The sequence below is a fragment of the Salmo salar genome, chromosome 21, assembly GCF_965601325.2.
Source record: "Salmo salar chromosome 21, fSalSal1, whole genome shotgun sequence".
NCBI classification, from domain to species: domain Eukaryota; kingdom Metazoa; phylum Chordata; class Actinopteri; order Salmoniformes; family Salmonidae; genus Salmo; species Salmo salar.
In genome coordinates, this window is record NC_138311.1 from 16,987,449 (window position 1) to 17,004,782 (window position 17,334).

The window sequence follows — 17,334 nt, forward strand, 5'->3', positions numbered from 1 at the left end:
GGGCCACAGTGTCCCCTGACCCACCCCTGTCTCAGTCTCCAGTATCTATGCTGCAATAGTCTATGTGCCAGGGGGCTAGGGTCAGTCTGTTATATCTGGTGTAATTATCCTGTCTTATCTGGTGTCCTGTGTGAATTTAAGTATGCTCCCTCTAATTCTCTCTCTCTCCCTCCCCTCCCGGAGGACCTGAGCCCTAGGATCATACCTCAGGACTACCTGGCTTGATGACTCCTGGCTGTCCACAGTCCACCTGGTCATGCTGCTGCTCCAGTTTCAACTGTTCTGCCTGCGGCTTGGGAACCCTTACCTGTTCACCGGACGTGCTGTTTTCAACTCTCTCTCTCTCTCTCTCTCTCTCTCTACTGCTGTCTCTCTCTCTCTACTGCACCTGCTGTCTTGACCTCTGAATGCTCAGCTATGAAAAGCCAACTGACATTTACTCCTGAGGCACTGACCTGTTGCACCCTCTATCACCACTGTGATTAGTATTTGACCCTGCTGGTCATCTATGAACATTTGATCATCTTGAAAAACAATCTGGCCTTAAATGGCCATGTACTCTTATAATCACCACCCGGCACAGCCAGAAGAGGCTCTGAAGCCACCCCTCAGAGCCTGCTTCCTCTCTAGGTTTCTTCCCAGGTTCCTGCCTTTCTAGGGAGTTTTTCCTAGCCACTGTGCTTCTACATCTGCATTGCTTGCTGTTTGGGGTTTTAGGCTGGGTTTCTGTATAGCACTTTGTTACATCTGCTAATGTGAAAAGTGCTTTATAAATATATTTGATTGACTAATCACTTGGCAAATGGAGTTTGTGGAGTACATTGTTTGTGAAAGATCTTGGTTCTACTGTAGGCCTACTTATACCAAAAAGCATGTACAATGACCTGGTGGTTTGTGAAGGGTGTGTCAGCGCTTAGTACACAATTGTATTCGGCATTTCAAGACTGCAGATTAATGGTAAACTACAGCTTCATCCAGAGGTCACATAAGAAATGTTTCAGAGAGAATTTAGTCTCCAGAGAATTGTACCTTATACATACAATTCATCCTTCATATATTCCATTAGATATCCATCAAGTAGATGGTTCAATGTCTTTTTTTTCATCAAGGAAAAGGACAGAAATAAATGAGATGCAACAAAGGGCAACAGGAAAAAAAACATTGCCGGATGTTATCGGTCATTTAGGGTTGCAGTACACGCTATCAGCATTACACTATCACTTTCTCAAGGACAACACAAGTTACGTTTCCCAGCGTACGTAGCTCTCCTTTCAAAGGACTGCAATTTGAAACTAATAATGTATCTGTATGAACGAAATAAAATGATTCATCCGTTATGACATGGATTTTCCTATTTGACAAGAGATCAAGCACCAAACACTAAACATTCAGTCTGTCAAAGGTTAATAAAAGGAAATATCTTTTTCTGTAAACAAATGAATGAAAATAAATATTTAAATCTGTGACAGATGATATGATTCATATCAATAATTGTAACCTTCTTGAGAAAAAGCATACATTGGACTACAAATTACTTGAACAAATTACTTTAAAGGTTCCATCTGTTTTGCAAAAATAAAACCCAATTGATCTCTATGGCCATATACAATGAGTGTATAAAACATTATGCCCTGCTACCATAGCCCGTTCAAAGGCACTTACATTTTTTGTCTTGCACATTCACCCTCTAATGGCACACATACACAATCCATGTCTCAATTGTCTAAAGGCTTAACAATTATTCTTTAACCTGTCTCCTCCCCTTCATCTACACTGATTGAAGTGGATTTAACAGGTGACATCAATAAAGGATTATAGCTTTCACCTGGATTCACCTGGTCAGTCTACGACATGGAAAGAGCAGGTGTTCCTAATGTTTTGTACACTCAGTGTATAATATATTTAAAAACCTCAAGAGACATTAAGGTAATAAATAGTATATCAAGCAAATATAGCCTTTGCCCCCCATGGACTTTTATGTTTTTTTCCCCCATAGTTACTCTTTCAAAAATGTCACATTTATGTACTTTGGTTAGTGACAAACTCCATTTCCTCATCAAGCATCCCCTCTATAGAACATTTACATCTACTCTGGTTTAGCTGATCGGAGCCCCTGTTGTGACTAGTTTGTAGTAGGCAGCCCTCTTAGCCATGAGTTCCTCATGTGTCCCCCTCTCTATGACAGCACCTTGGGACATGACGGCTATGATATCTGCCGTCTGGATGGTAGACAGTCTGTGGGCAATGACAATACAGGTGCGTCCACGTCTGGCCTCATCCAAAGCCGCCTGCACTGTCTGTAGTTGGAAAACACAATGTTAAAAATAAGCTCAGTTGAGTGTGTTTGTTTTCATCATAAGGACATTCTATATTCTCTCTGATGTAATACAGTACATGGCATGCTAAGAAAATATCTAAGCAAATGCATCATTGTGCTGTGGATAGAGAGATTCATCTGATAGAAAGGATAATCAAGAGGTGATATATATATATATATATATATATATACTGAACAAAAATAAAAATGCAACATGTAAAGTGTTTCATGAGCTGAAATAAAAGATCCCAGAAATCTTCCATATGCACAGAAAGTGTATTTCTCTGAAATTTTGGCCACAAATTAGTTTTCATCCCTGTTAGTGAGCATTTCTCCTTTGCCAAGATAATCCATCCACCTAACAGATGTGGCATATCAAGAAGCTGATTAAACAGTAGGATCATTACACGGGTGCAGCTTATGCTGGGGACAATAAAAGGCCACTCTAAAATTTGAAATTTTGTCACACAACACAATGCCACAGACATCTCAAGTTGAGGGAGCGTGCAATTGCCATTCTGATTGCAGGAAGGTCCACCAGAGCTGTTGCCAGATAATTTAGTGTTCATTTCTCTACCATTGGCCTCCTCCAACGTCGTTTTAGAGAATTTGGCAGTACGTCCAACCGGCCTCACAACCCCAGACCACGTGTAACCACGCCAGCCCATGACCTCCATATCCGGCTTCTTCACCTGCGGGATCGCCTGAGACCAGCTGCCTGAGACCAGCCACCCGGGCAGCTGATGAAACTGTGGGTTTTCTCAACCGAAGAATTTCTGCACAAACTGTCAGAAACAGTCTCAGGGAAGCTCGTCTGCTCGCTCGTCATCCTCACCGGGGTCTTGACCTGACTGCATTTGGCATCGTAACCGACTTCAGTGGGCAAATGCTCACCTTCGATGGCCACTAGAACGCTGGAGAAGTGTGCTCTTCACAGATTAATCTCGGTTTCAACTGTACCGGGCAGATGGCAGAGAGCGTGTATGGCGTTGTGGGCGAGCGGTTTGCTGATGTCAACGTTGTGAACATTGTGCCCCAAGGTGGCAGTGGGGTTATGGTACGGGCAGGCATAAGCTATGGACAACGAACACAATTGCATTTTATCGATGGAAATTTCAATGCACAGAGATACCACGACGAGATCCTGAGACCCATTGTCGTGCCATTCATCTGCCGCCATTACCTTATGTTTCAGCATGATCATGCACTGCCCCATGTTGCAAGGATCTGTACACAATTCCTACTCACCTGACATGTCACCCATTGAGCATGTTTGGGATAGTCTGGATCGATATGTATGACAGCGTGCTCCAGTTCCTACCAATATCCAACAACTTCGCACAGCCATTGAAGACGAGTGGGAAAACATTCCACAGGCCACAATCAACAGCCTGATCAACTCTATGCGAAAGGAGATGTGTCACGCTGCATGAGGCAAATGGTGGTCACACCAGATACTGACTGGTTTTCTGATCCACGGCCCTACCTTTTTTTGAGGTATATGTGACCAACAGATGCATATCTGTATTCCTAGTAATGTGAAATCCATACATTAGGGCCTATTGAATTTATTTCAATTGGCTGATTTCTGTATATGAAATGTAACTCAATAAAACCTTTGCAATTGTTGCATGTTGCATTTATATTTTTGTTCAGTGTACATTGGTCTGGTCTATAGGTACCTTTTCACTCTCTGTGTCCAATGCAGAGGTGGCCTCATCCAGAAGCAGGATCTTAGGGTTCCTGATTATTGCCCGAGCGATGGCGATGCGTTGTTTTTGCCCTCTGGAGAGCTGGGAGCCCTGGGCGCCAACCTGAGTCTCATATTTCTGCCAGAGTCAAAGATAACACAGGAATGTCTAGTACACTACTTACAATATGAAGAGAACAGTATCAGAAGAACATATCATGTTCCACCACAATAACATGTTTAATTTTTTACATTCTTCACAGTATAAAGGGAAGTTGGATAGTATGACATAGAAGTATTACAAAGATAGTATAATTTCACTTCCTCTACTCACATCTGGCAGTGTCATCACAAAGTCATGGAGATAAGCCTTCTTTGCAGCATCAACAATCTCCTCCATGCTCATGTTCCTGGTGTTATCACCATACTGTATGTTTTCAGCAATACTGCAGTCAAACAGCACTGGCTCTTGGGAGACGATGCCAATCTGAGCCCTCAGGAAGGGCACGTTGACAGTGTGTGATGGACGGCCATCGATCAACTGAAATGGGAACAGGGAAGTGTTTATTGTAAATACAAATAATAGTAATAGACTATGGCAGGCACTGTGGGTACACTTGATAAATTGTACCTGTGATTCCATCTACACTGAGTGTACAAAACATTAAGAACACCTGCTCTTTCCATGACATAGGCTGACCAGGTAAATCCAGGTGAAAGCCATGATCCCTTTTTGATGTCACTTGTTAAATCCACTTCAATCAGTGTAGATGAAGGGGAGGTGACAGGTTAAAGAAGGATTGTTAAGCCTTGAGGCAATTGAGACATGGATAGTGTATGTGTGCCATTCAGAGGGTGAATGTGCAAGACAAAAAATGTAAGTGCCTTTGAACGGGCTATGGTAGCAGGTGCCAGGCGCACACGTTTGTGTCAAGAACTGCAACGCTGCTGGGTTTTTCACACTCAACAGTTTCCCTTGTGTATCAAGGTGTTGCTAATGTTTGGTATACTCAGCGTACATGGCAGATAAGGTAAAGCACAGGAGGTTGGTGGAACCTTAATTGGGGAGGACGGGCTTGTGGTAACGGCTGGAGCGGAATTAGCGGAATGGTATCAAATACATCAAACACATGGTTTCCATGGTTTCCATGTTGTTGTTTTTTTTACGCCACTTAATTTGCTCCGTTCAAGCTGTTGTAATGAGCCATCCTCCCCTCAGCAGCCTCCACTGAGGTAAGGTCATGTAAATGAAGTTGGCTCTGGTCTGGGGACTCACCACTCTGCCCTCATCTGGATCATAGAACCTCTCCAACAGCTGCACACTAGTGCTCTTCCCACAGCCACTACAGCCCACAAAGGCCAGGGTCTGGCCCGGTTTCACAGACACCAGTAGTCCTTTTAGCACCTGGATGTCAGGCCGGGTTGGGTATGTGAACTTGCAGTCGATGAATTCTAACTCCCCTTTGAAATCATCCTGGAAGAGGGCATGGCATTATTACACACCAACATTTTTGATGTCAAGGTGAATAATGATCATTTTCCACTTGCACTGAAAATGTCTGCTTGAATAAACAATGATGTTTTTCTCACCCATTTCTCCCCGTCTATCTGACTCATGCTGATTTTGGGGACTCGGTCCAACAGTTTAAAGAACTGGGCAGCTGCAATCTTGGCTTTGGCATAATCTGGGGTGAATGAGGAAGCTTTTCCCAGTGCCGTCCCACTGATCACAATGGCAGAGATCACTCTGGGGATATGCACAACACATTGGCATTTGTTTGATAATACAGTAAGCTTTTAGGACAGTTTACAGCTTAAATGGGTATGTTTTTGAAAATGTACAGTAAACATGATGATGACTTATATGCAGTATTGTTATTCACAGGTTTTCTGTATGTCACTGTAAATATTACATGCACAACATTCAGCAAAACAAAGAAATGTACCTGAAGACCACCAGGTAATGTAATCTTTCAGAGCTGACCAGATAGCCTCCATATCTAAAGGAGGCGGCGTACGCCATAAAGATAACACACTGAGCAAAGGCAAAACAGATGCCGTAGATGTTTGCCTTCTTCTTGGCAGACTTATACGGAGCCTCCAGCTGCTGTTCATATGTATCCACAAATGTGCTCTCCTTGCACAGCCCTGCGATGGTCCTGATGTTGGCTAGAGCCTCGCTGGACACCTGTGCGAGAGAAGGCAGATTGTCAAGTCTCTAAATCACTACAGTGAATAACACTCTCTGGACCAGTGCCTCGTACGAGGTCCTTTCATTTGACAGAAATGTTCTAACAACCCATTTAGGGACCATTATTGAATTATCTTCAAATCAAACCAAATGCGCTGAATACAACAGGTGTAGACCTTACAGTGAAATGCTTACTTTACAAGCCCTTAACCAACAATGCAGTTTTAACAACAACAAAAAAAGTGTTAAGTAAAAAATAGACAGGTAAAACATTGAAATAAAAGTAACGAATAATTAAAGAGCAGCAGTAAAATAACAATAGCGAGGCTATATACAAGGGGTACCGGTACAGATTCAATGTCCGGGGGCACCGGTTAGTCGACGTAATTCAGGGAATATATACAGTACATGTAGGTAGAGTTAAAGTGACTATTCATAGATAATAAACAGAGAGTAGCAGCAGCGTAAAGGGGGGGGGGGGGCAATGCATATATTCTGGGTAGCCATTTGATTAGCTGCTCAGGAACCTTATGGCTTGGGGCTAGAAGCTGTTAAGAATCCTTTTGGACCTAGACTTAGCGTAGAGAAAACAGTCTATGGCTAGGGCGGCTGAAGTCTGACAATTTGTAGTGCCTTCCTGTGACACCACTTGGTATAGAGGTCCTGGATGGCAGGAAGCTTGGCCCCAGTGATGTACTGGGCCGTACTCGCACTACCCTTGCGGTCGGAGGCCGAGCAGTTGCCATACCAGGCAGTGATGCAACCAGTCAGGATGCTCTCGATGGTGCAGCTGTAGAACCTTTTGAGGATCTGAGGACCCATGCCAAATTCTTTCAGTTTCCTGAGGGGGAATAAGCTTTGTCGTGCCCTCTTCACGACTGTCTTGGTGTGTTTGGACCATGATCATTTGTTGGTGATGTGGACACCAAGGAACTTGAAGCGCTCAACCTGCTCCACTATCGATGAGAATGGGGGCATGCTCGGTCCTCCTTTTCCTGTAGTCCACAATCATCTCCTTTCTCTTGATCACGTTGAGGGAGAGGTTGTTGTCCTGGCACCACACGGCCAGCTCTCTGACCTCCTCCCTATAGGCTGTCTCATCATTGTCGGTGATCAGGCCTACCGCTGTTGTGTCATCTGCAAACTTAATGATGGTATTGGAGTCGTGCCTAGCCGTGCAGTCATGAGTGAACAGGGAGTAGAGGAGGGGACTGAGCACGCACCCCTGAAGGGCCCCCGTGTTGAGGATCAGCGCGGCGGATGTGTTGTTACCTACCCTTACCACCTGGGAGCGGCCCGTCAGAAATCCAGTTGCAGAGGGAGGTGTTTAGTCCCAGGGTCCTTAGCGTCGTGATGAGCTCTGAGGGCACTATGGTGTTGAACGATGAGCTGTAGTCACATAGGTGTCACATAGGTGTTCATTTTGTCCAGGTGGAAAAGGGCAGTGTGGAGTGCAATAGAGATTGCATCATCTGTAGATCTGTTTGGGCGGTATGCAAATTGGAGTGGGTCTAGGGTTTCTGGGATAATGGTGTTGAAAAGCACTTCATGGCTACAGACGTGAGTGCTACGGGTCGCTAGTCATTTAGGCAGGTTACCTTTGTGTTCTTGGGCACAGGGACTATGGTGGTCTGCTTGAAACATGTTGGTATTACAGACTCAGTCAGGGACAGATTGAAAATGTCATTGAAGACACTTGCCAGTACACATGCTGGTAATCCATCTGGCCCTGTGGCCTTGTGAATATTGACCTGTTTAAAGGTCTTACTCACATCGGCTACGGAGAGCGTGATCACACAGTTGTCCGGAACACAGTTTTAGTGTTACTTGCCTTGAAGCGAGCATAGAATTAATTTAGCTTGTCAGGTAGGCTTGTGTCACTGGGCAGCTTGCGGTTGTGCTTCTCTTTGTAGTCTGTAATAGTTTGCAAGCCCTGCCACATCCGACGAGCGTCGAGCGTAGAGCCAGTGTGGTATAATTCAATCTTAGTCCTGTATTGACGCTTTGCCTGTTTGATGGTTGTTCGCAGGGCATAGCTGGATTTCTTATAAGCTTCCCGAGTGGCGCAGCGGTCTAAGGCACTTTATCTCAGTGCTTGAGGCGTCACTACAGACACCCTGGTTCGAATCCAGGCTGTATCACAACCGGCCATGATTGGGAGTCCCATAGGGCAGCACACAATTGGCCCAGTGTTGTCTGGGTTTGGCCGGTGTAGACCTTCATTGTAAATAAGAATTTATTCTTAACTGAGTTGCCTGGTTAAATATATTGTATATATAATTTTATTCAGTTCCACTCTTTGGAAGCAGCAGCTCTACCCTTTAGCTCAGTGCGTATGTTGCCTGTAATCCATGGCTTCTGGTTTGGGTATGTACATACTGTCACGCCCTGATCTGTTTCACCTGTCCTTGTGATTGTCTCCACCCCCTCCAGGTGTCGCTTATTTTCCCCAATCTATTTATCCCTGTGATTCCTGTCTCTCTGTGCCAGTTCGTCTTGTATTTTTGTCAAGTCAACCAGCGTGTTTTTCCCGTTCTCCTTTTGCTATTCTCTTTTTGATAGTCTTCCTGGTTTTGACCCCTGCCTGACTCTGGACTACTTTCCGGTCTGCCTGATCATCCTGCCTGCCCTGACCTTGATTCTGCCAGCCCTTCGGTACCTTTGAACTCTGAACTGGTTTTGACCTTTTTTCCTGTCCACGACATTCTCTTCCCTTACCCTATTGGATTATTAAATATTGTAAGACTCCAACCATCTGCCTCCTGTGTCTGCATCTGGGTCTCGCCTTGTGCCATGATACATACAGTCACTGTGGGGATGGCGTCATGTGATGCACTTATTGATGAAGCCAGTGACTGATGTGGTGTACCCCTCAATGCCATCGGAAAAATCCCGGAACATATTCCAGTCCTGTAGCTTAGCATCTGCTTCAGCTGACCACTTTTTTATTGACCGAGTCACTGGTGCTTCCTGCTTTAGTTTTTGCTTGTAAACAGGAATTAGGAGGATAAAATTATGGTCAGATTTGCCAAATGGAGGGAGAGGGAGAGCTTTGCACACGTCTCTGTGTGTGGAGTAAAGGTGGTCTAGAGTTTTTTTCCCCTCTGGTTGCACATTTAACATACTGGTGGAAGTGAGGTAAAACGGATTTTAGTTTCCCTGCATTAAAGTCCCCGGCCACTAGGAGTGTCTTGATGAGCATTTTCCTGTTTGCTTATGGCGGTTTTAGTGCCAGCATCGGTTTGTGGTGTTACCGATAATAGGGTGTTTAACTCACCTGTCCTGCTGCTTCCATTGCCTTCTTATCCTCGTTTGCGAAACCTGTCAGCATTTTGGCTTGGAAGACCCCAGACAAGCCAATAAGTGGTAAAAAGCAAATCACTACCAAGCTTAACTTCCAGCTAAAGGAGAACGCAATGATGAAAGACGCTCCGATGTTGGTCAAGGAGTTCACAATCATCCCAATCTGCGATCCAGTTGCCTGCAGTGAAAATACTATTAATTCTCCAAGCTCATTTCATAAACAGAAATATATACAGTGAGGCACAAGGAAATATTTAAAAACTACCCCTTTGGATCATCTCATAATTTGTTAGAAATGGTTCTAATGGGTTCCACGGTATGTGTCCCTGACACTCACCCCCTGGACCATGGAGGCGTCGGTGGCCAGCCTGGTGGTGAGAGCTCCAGGGCTGTTCCTGGGGTCATCAAACCAGCCTACCTCCTGTTTCAACATGGCCTGGAAGCCCACCTTCCTTAGCCTGCGGGTCAGGAGCTCCCCAGACTTCCCAAATGCATAGCCCTTAAACAGAACAACAGTGTTCACACACATTACTAGGGCCTATCGTCTGAATCACAGGAGGCTGCTGAGGGGAGAATGGCTCATAAGAATGGCCGGAACGGAGCAAATGGAATGGCATCAAACATCTGGAAACCATGTATTTGACACCGTTCCACTCATACCGTTCCAGTCATTACCACAAGCCCGTTCTCCCCAATTAAGGTGCCACCAACCTCCTGTGGTCTGAATGTTAGCATCTTACTATGGAATGTAACAGCTTGATGTGCAGTACAATATAGCTACCTGTAAGAACTGAGAGAAGAAACTTGTCACCGCCACAGCGCAGAACAGGATACATATTCCATTGATCTGTGCTCTCTGTTCATCCAAGTCACGTATAGAGAACGTCTGCAAATCAAAACAACAATATGGACGGAATGAAATACATTTAATGGAACAGCAACACCTATAAGTATCACTACCAGCCCAGTTAATATGAAACTACATTCTGAACATAGGCTTGATATGTACATAATCTATAGCCTCTCACCCCAAGGATCTGGCTGAATAAGATAGCATAGATTGGATTGACGGAGCCGTTGATGGCAGCTCCTATAGATCCCAATAGCATGTAGGGCCACTCTGACTTGTTGTACTTCAGGATTCGAGCCACAGGTGCTGGCTCCACACGTTCCTCTGCTTCCTCCTTGGAATGCTGTGGGAATATGCTGTATGAGGGACACTCATTTCTCTCAGAAATTAGGAGGGAAAATTGAATAAAGTACGCTAATACAAAACTGATAATACAAGGCTGCTTATAGAATGACCTCAATACCTTTGACCTTTGAGGTTCCATCTTGTTTTCCATTATGGCAAGGAATTTGTCTGATTTAATTCTGATACTGCCAGTTATGGCATCGGGGATGAGTTCGTTTGATAGCTGGGTGTGAGATCGCAGGCGAAGAGATTGCCTTTAGGAGAAAGAGTGAATTACAAAGGCTTTACAAATTAGCTTCGCTGAATCATTGTTAATCATAAGCAGTGTCACAAGCCTGTTCTGACATGACCATTAGGTTTACCTCAACCCAGATTCATAGCTTCCTCGACTGAAACTCTGGATTTCTTCCTCAATGGTTTCATTGTCCGGACCTAAAATTGAAAATGAACACGTTATTTTTATCCATACAGATAGACTCTATCAAAAGTGAACAATGAATCATTATGAATTGCTCTTTATGTCAGACCTACCTTTGTTTGTTTTGTCACTGGGCATGTCATTTCCTTGGTTCTGAAGGGTAACGAGAGTAAAGTAGACCCCCTCCTTTTCTACAAGATCATTGTGTGTACCGCTTTCCACTGCCCTTCCATGCTCAAAGCCAATAATGACGTCAGCGTTGCGGATAGTGGAGAGGCGGTGGGCGATGGTAATGGTTGTCCTGCTCATCCGAGCCTTCAATCACAGACATGATCCGTTTTGTAGTTGAAGTAAACATTACAAACATGGGTAGACCATGACTTAAAATTGGAACAAATATTCAAAGCACTGACTTTGTGGTGATATAATGATTGATTGATTTTGTCTTGGAGTCACCCACCTTGTCAAGTGCCTCTTGTACAATGGCCTCACTCTCGTTGTCCAGAGCCGAGGTAGCCATGTCCAGCAGCAGGATCCTGGGGTTGCGGATCAGAGCTCGGGCAATAGCGATCCTCTGCTTCTGTCCTCCACTCATCTGACCGCCACCCTCACCCACCAGCGTATCAAACCTCTGTATAACCACAAACAAACATTTTGTCATTTTGATATTTCAATGTGTTTCTTGTAACAGAGTAATACACCATATTTATTTGCTAAAGGTGTGCCTGTGGTACCTGTGGGAGGTCCATGATAAAGTTATAGGCGTTAGCCTCCTTGGTGGCCTGGATGATGTCGTCCATGGTGACCCCAGGTCGCCCGTAGCGGATGTTGTCAGCGATAGTTGTGGCGAACAGCACCGGCTCTTGCTCTACTATACCAATCAGAGAGCGAAGCCACTGGATGTTCAGGCTGCGGATGTCATGGCCATCCAAAGTCAACTATAAATGAGAAGCATTATGTGCATCAAACACAATAACATCTTGTACTGGGCTTTAGTCATACAGTTTCGTGTCCCAACCATATTGCTGTAATAATGTGATAGTAAACATAGGTGTATCTTCTGAGCCTTATTACCATTCCTTCCTTGGGGTTGTAGAATCTCTGAAAGAGTTGAACTGTGGTGCTCTTCCCTGATCCGCTTGGCCCAACAAAAGCTGTGGTTTCTCCTGCTCTGATCAGCATGCTCAAAGAATCTAAAATCTAAGTAAACAGATGGTGGTTGTACATTGAGATATCTTTTGGGGATGATTTGAAGTTAAAGAAAGTGAGCGAAGAGGGTTTACCTTCACATCTGGCCTAGAGGGGTAGTTGAATGTGACGTTGTGGAATTCAATGTCACCCTTGACCTTGTCTAGTTTGTGGCCCTCCTCTGAGAAACAATCGATTTCTGGCTCCTGAAAGTGAACAGATTTAGAAAATACTTCATAACTGAAATGTAATTGTTCTTAGTTCATATATTTTCTAAAATTCTGGCCTTACCCGGTCAATGGTATCGAAGATGGTCTTGGCTGCAGCTCGACCTGAGGCAAAGGCTTCCAGGCATGGTGAGGCCTGACCCAGGTTCATAGCTGCCATGAGAACTCCAAAGAATACCTGGAGACAAAAATACAAAAGTCATCCTTACATTTTCAACACTCCTATTATTACATATTGGATACATATTATTTGATCATGTGAGTTGCCATACCTGGATAAGAGTACCAGGGGATAGCTCTTTGGTTTCGATGACCAGTTTTGAGCCATACCAGAATGCCAAAGCATAGCAGAGGAAGATGATACACCACAGGTATCCTTGAAACACTCCAATGATCGTCCCCTTTTTCACACCCCAGTTCTGAGCCTCAATAAGGTTTTTGTCATACCTGTTCAAATGTGAAATGCATATTTATAACACATTTTCAAGTGCCAAGTCAGCAGGGAAGGGAAGGTTAATTTGACCAGTGTCTCACAGCAAGAAAATGATCCTGCAGCAACAGGAATGTGAATTATTGTGTGGATTATAATTAATTTACATTTTTGTAGAGGTTGTTTTAAAGTGGAAACGACTTTTTGAAACCTCCAATACACTACAAGTTTGCATTTCCTGCTGCGCAGCATATTTTCTGCAACAGGGTGATCAAATTAAGATCCTACATCTGTACAGTATTTCAAGTTACCTTTCAACCTCCTTGTCCTCCCCTCCAAAGGCTGCCACTGTTCTGATGGATGACAGTACCTCATCAGCTACTGACCCTGCCTTGGCATAAGCCTGGAGCTCCCGACCTGTCAGTCTGGCAACAGCCTGAGGAGTGAACGAGTGGAGATGACCGACTGGTTTGTCTGGTTTATCTATAGTACATTTTACACATCACAACGTCACAGAGAATACAGAGGTGGTGTGAGACTACTAAGGTGGTGTGAGACCTCACTAACAGACTCAGAGGCTGTTACAACAGAATGAGTGACCATCATCAAATAAAGTGATTTAATACATTGACTTCAACCCATCTCACCATGGCCATTAGTCCAGCAGCAAGTCCTATTAGTGGGCTTACTGCGATGACCACCAGGGTCAACTTCCATCCTCCGATGAACCCTACCATGAAGCCGAAGATGAAAGTGGAGATCCTCTCGATGAAGATAGACACCTGGTCAGCTATCGCATTGTTGATCTTGTTGATGTCGCTGAGGTGAGAGAACAAGTTCAATCACACAATTGTTGTGGTCCGATTAGAATGTGTCAAACCCAAAATGTAAGGGTTATTTATAGAAACATCTTCCAAACATGCCCTCAATCATTCACACATCTCTGTAGAAAATAATCCATGGGTTTCGGTCTTACTCTGATATCCTGGTGTTTAATTCTCCAACTGAATTGCAGTCAAACCAGCCAATCTCCATTCGCATCACTTTCCTAAAGTAAGTCTTCCTGATTCTCTGGATCTGTCTGGCAGCAGCAGACACCCAGAGGGCAATCTACACAGAGCAGGTGTGAATGCATGTTTAGAAATACCGGTCATAGATTAAGAAGGTTAAGGTTGCAAGACTCAATGGAGAGAAAGCACTTTGAGCAGGAAGTTTAACCCACTTACTTGGAAATAACTAACAATCAAGACTCCTAATCCAATACCAACATAGTAATATGCAAACATGGTCATCTGTGCTTCGATATCCACCCTGTAAAAAAAATGGATGCTTAGCTATACTGTATATATTTTTGTAAACATTTCGGGATCCATAACCCATTCCATTCTAATCAGGACCTTCAGCATCAGCATGGACAGTAATATGAATAGATCGACATGGATAACCTTGACGCAGGAGTAAAATAAAGTCCACAATAGAAAAGTGTCAACTCACCCACAGAAGACCGTTGTGTTCTCTGCTATTTCAAATATGGAGCCATTGATCCAGGTGATGGTGTTGTTAATGCAGGTTTTGTTGGGGTCTGCCAGTTCTTGGACCTCTAGCTCGTATGCCACAAAGGTGTTTGTCATCATGCCATACACCAAGAGCATGAGAGGGGAGGCTGCCCCGTGGACTAGTGCACATAAGCCCCCCACTACCATCATCAGTGTGTCCTTCCATGTTGCAAATCGAAACTGGATCAAATAGATAGGTTACATCATTTTTCCAATAAAAGGAAATATAATATTGTGCAATCATAGCAAAAACAGCCATTATTAATCACAATTAATAATAATTCATAATATCTTGAGGATAAAAATATAAATACCAGTTGAAAGAATCCAACATCCAAGAACTTTTCTTTTTTCTTTCCATCTCTGCAATCAAAACAATCAAATGATGATCAAAGTTGATCTGATACTTTCATGATGATAGAAGTGTATAGCGGTATGATAGATATTATGCTAAGAAGAACCAAGTTACAATTGGAAGAGTTTTGTGAAAAGTACCCGTATAGGAAAAAAAGTGTTGAAGAAAATAAATAAGATACGGTCAAATTTCATTTGTGAGGTTCGTTCAACTGTGAATGAGGGCAATAATGCAATGAACGGAATGTAGTTTACTTGAGTATGAATCAAATGTTGTTATTTGAAAAGTAAAAAAAGAAGAAAAAAGAAGCTACTGTTATTTCAATTCCAATCAAAAACAGACACTTACCCTTTTTCATTCTCTGTTCAAAAAGAAAGGTCAAAGTTCAATTGAAACTTGAAGAAGAGCTCTACAATATGATTTCAATTCTTACTGGGGCATAATCATGTTAACATTATGATATTTGTGGTATAGCAGGAAGAAATGGGACACTTACCTTCTTCTTCTCTGTCTGGTGTTGTATGGCAATATTCTTTGTCAGTGTCCTCCTGTAGAGAAGTGACCTTTTTCAAGTAAATAGGATCCTTCATTTTTGTGGCTTTAAATCTGACAGGCACGTCCTCGCTGGGTCTAATGGGAGAGAAGGGTCATTTTAGCTCACAGTCTTCTTTACAAACATCCGCAAACATACATTCACAGTCCGGAGTGAACTGTCTGTACTGCCACCCAAATGTAACTTCTATGGTAACACATTTTGTGGGATTTATAATATTTTTTTATAAGAAAACAATCTTAACATCTCTGGAATTCAATGTTGTGTTATCTATTTGTCATGACTATAGACAGTACAATACTGGGAATCAGGACTTTTGGACTATGAAGGACTTGATGACAAGTAGTGACAACACCATTAGAGCCATATAATAAGTCCTCTATTACATAATATGGACAAAACATTTGATCATTGAAAGTCATATTATTGATTAGAAAAACCATAGAATGAATAGGATCTCTGTAAGAAAAAACATTGTTTAAAAGGACCTACCCTGACAAATTCTGAAATGTTTTTTTTTAAAGATATACACATGTAAATTACAGTACATGGATGGAAAAACAAACTCACACAGAAAAGATCAGTTTAGAGAGTTACTAACAAGTTCAACACATGTATGACTCATTTCTTATCAGAATAAAGAGCATTATTACCATAATACAGAAGAAAATGCAAGCAAAATAATATGTAGATATGGAAATATCCAAAATATCTACCATGAAGATCCACTTCAGCTACGCAGAATAATCATTTCTCATATATGCTTTCCTCCCTATCTTACTATAGAATGAAAAGCAAACTATAGTGTACCTGTTTTGTCTTCCTGTCAAGGACTCCTCTGATATCCTAGCCATTTGGTCACTACCAACAATAAAGAATCCCTCCTACCAGAGGAAACTCCTATCTTATTCTCAGTCTACGCCTTTCCCACTATCTCCCCTTCCATTAGACTGATAAGAGTTCTATCAGCATTATGTCTCTAACTAAGGAGCTTTTGTGAGGCAAAGGTACAATCATCCAATCAATGAGTTAATATAAGTTAATGCGTTTAACCATGCATTGATTAATATGAGCATTACTCCACACCTGTCTGACAATTTGTTCTCTTAGAAAGATTCAGGTGTGCAGTATGTGCTGTATTTTGAAGTTGAAGTTTATTTAACTTGAATACTGAAGTACATGGCCTGCTTCAAATTCACCATAATATCTGAATGACATGTTTAAATATGCCTCTTGAATAATATGGAAGGAATGTTCAATGAGATGGAAAATATGAATTCAGTAAACGTAAATTATATCAAGATTATTTCTATATAAGTCAACAGTTGGATTGTTGAAAGATCTTGTCCTGTTCCAGTGATAGGTGTGGATCACCTGGATGTCAACAGCAGAACGTTGTAAAATGATTGTACTGACTGACCTAAGGTCGTTAGTCTGTACAGCTAATTCCCCAGAGCCACCATGATAACATTCATTAATAACAGAATCACACCATAGAATCACACCATGGATAGTAAAATGAGTGTAATGACCTATGGGCGGTTAGTCTCTAGAGCTGATTCACACAGAGAATATTTTGTGCAACATCCATCAATCAGAGATACATAGATACAATCAGAGATACATAACTCCCCAACCTTGGACCAAATTCGGCTAATGAGTAGCAGGTCATAGTTTGAACGCATGGTGTTCACTTCTTAGTAAAAGGGCTCATGAGCACCAACATGTGAAGTTCATATGAGCATGTCAAATTGGGTGTCAAATGAAAGCCAAGAGTCTATATTTTTGAGAAATTAAGCCATATATACATTTTTCAACCATTTTCCATCCTAATAATTAGGAATAAGCAAAGGCTTTGATTTCTGGTCAAACAGATGGAAAAGGGGTTTTAGAAAACATCTAGCAGAAAAA

At 42.7% G+C, this 17,334-nt stretch overlaps 1 protein-coding gene across 4 annotated transcripts; it reads right to left on the reverse strand.

Moving 5' to 3' along the window:
- Positions 1–891: 891 nt before the first annotated feature.
- On the reverse strand, positions 892–16,362 carry abcb11a (ATP binding cassette subfamily B member 11a). Of its 4 annotated transcripts, none has more exons than XM_082967000.1 (28): positions 16,234–16,362; positions 15,367–15,500; positions 15,219–15,231; positions 14,830–14,878; positions 14,454–14,695; positions 14,186–14,270; positions 13,936–14,069; positions 13,694–13,778; positions 13,271–13,395; positions 12,802–12,976; positions 12,594–12,707; positions 12,398–12,508; positions 12,189–12,314; positions 11,849–12,052; positions 11,575–11,745; positions 11,228–11,429; positions 11,059–11,128; positions 10,815–10,950; positions 10,530–10,694; positions 10,283–10,387; positions 9,839–10,000; positions 9,476–9,679; positions 5,954–6,195; positions 5,598–5,754; positions 5,284–5,481; positions 4,342–4,548; positions 4,000–4,146; positions 892–2,297 (listed from the first exon to the last, which is right to left on the reverse strand). In XM_082967000.1, exons 1-28 carry the CDS (start codon positions 16,275–16,277, stop codon positions 2,097–2,099), a joined length of 4,008 nt encoding a protein of 1,335 aa, XP_082823126.1. In that variant the 5' UTR covers positions 16,278–16,362; the 3' UTR covers positions 892–2,096. The 4 variants fall into 4 exon arrangements, with proteins under 4 accessions (XP_082823126.1, XP_014019561.3, XP_082823125.1 ...); XM_014164086.3 differs by having other exon boundaries at positions 13,607–13,778; XM_082966999.1 differs by having other exon boundaries at positions 13,607–13,778; positions 16,077–16,274.
- Positions 16,363–17,334: the final 972 nt, after the last annotated feature.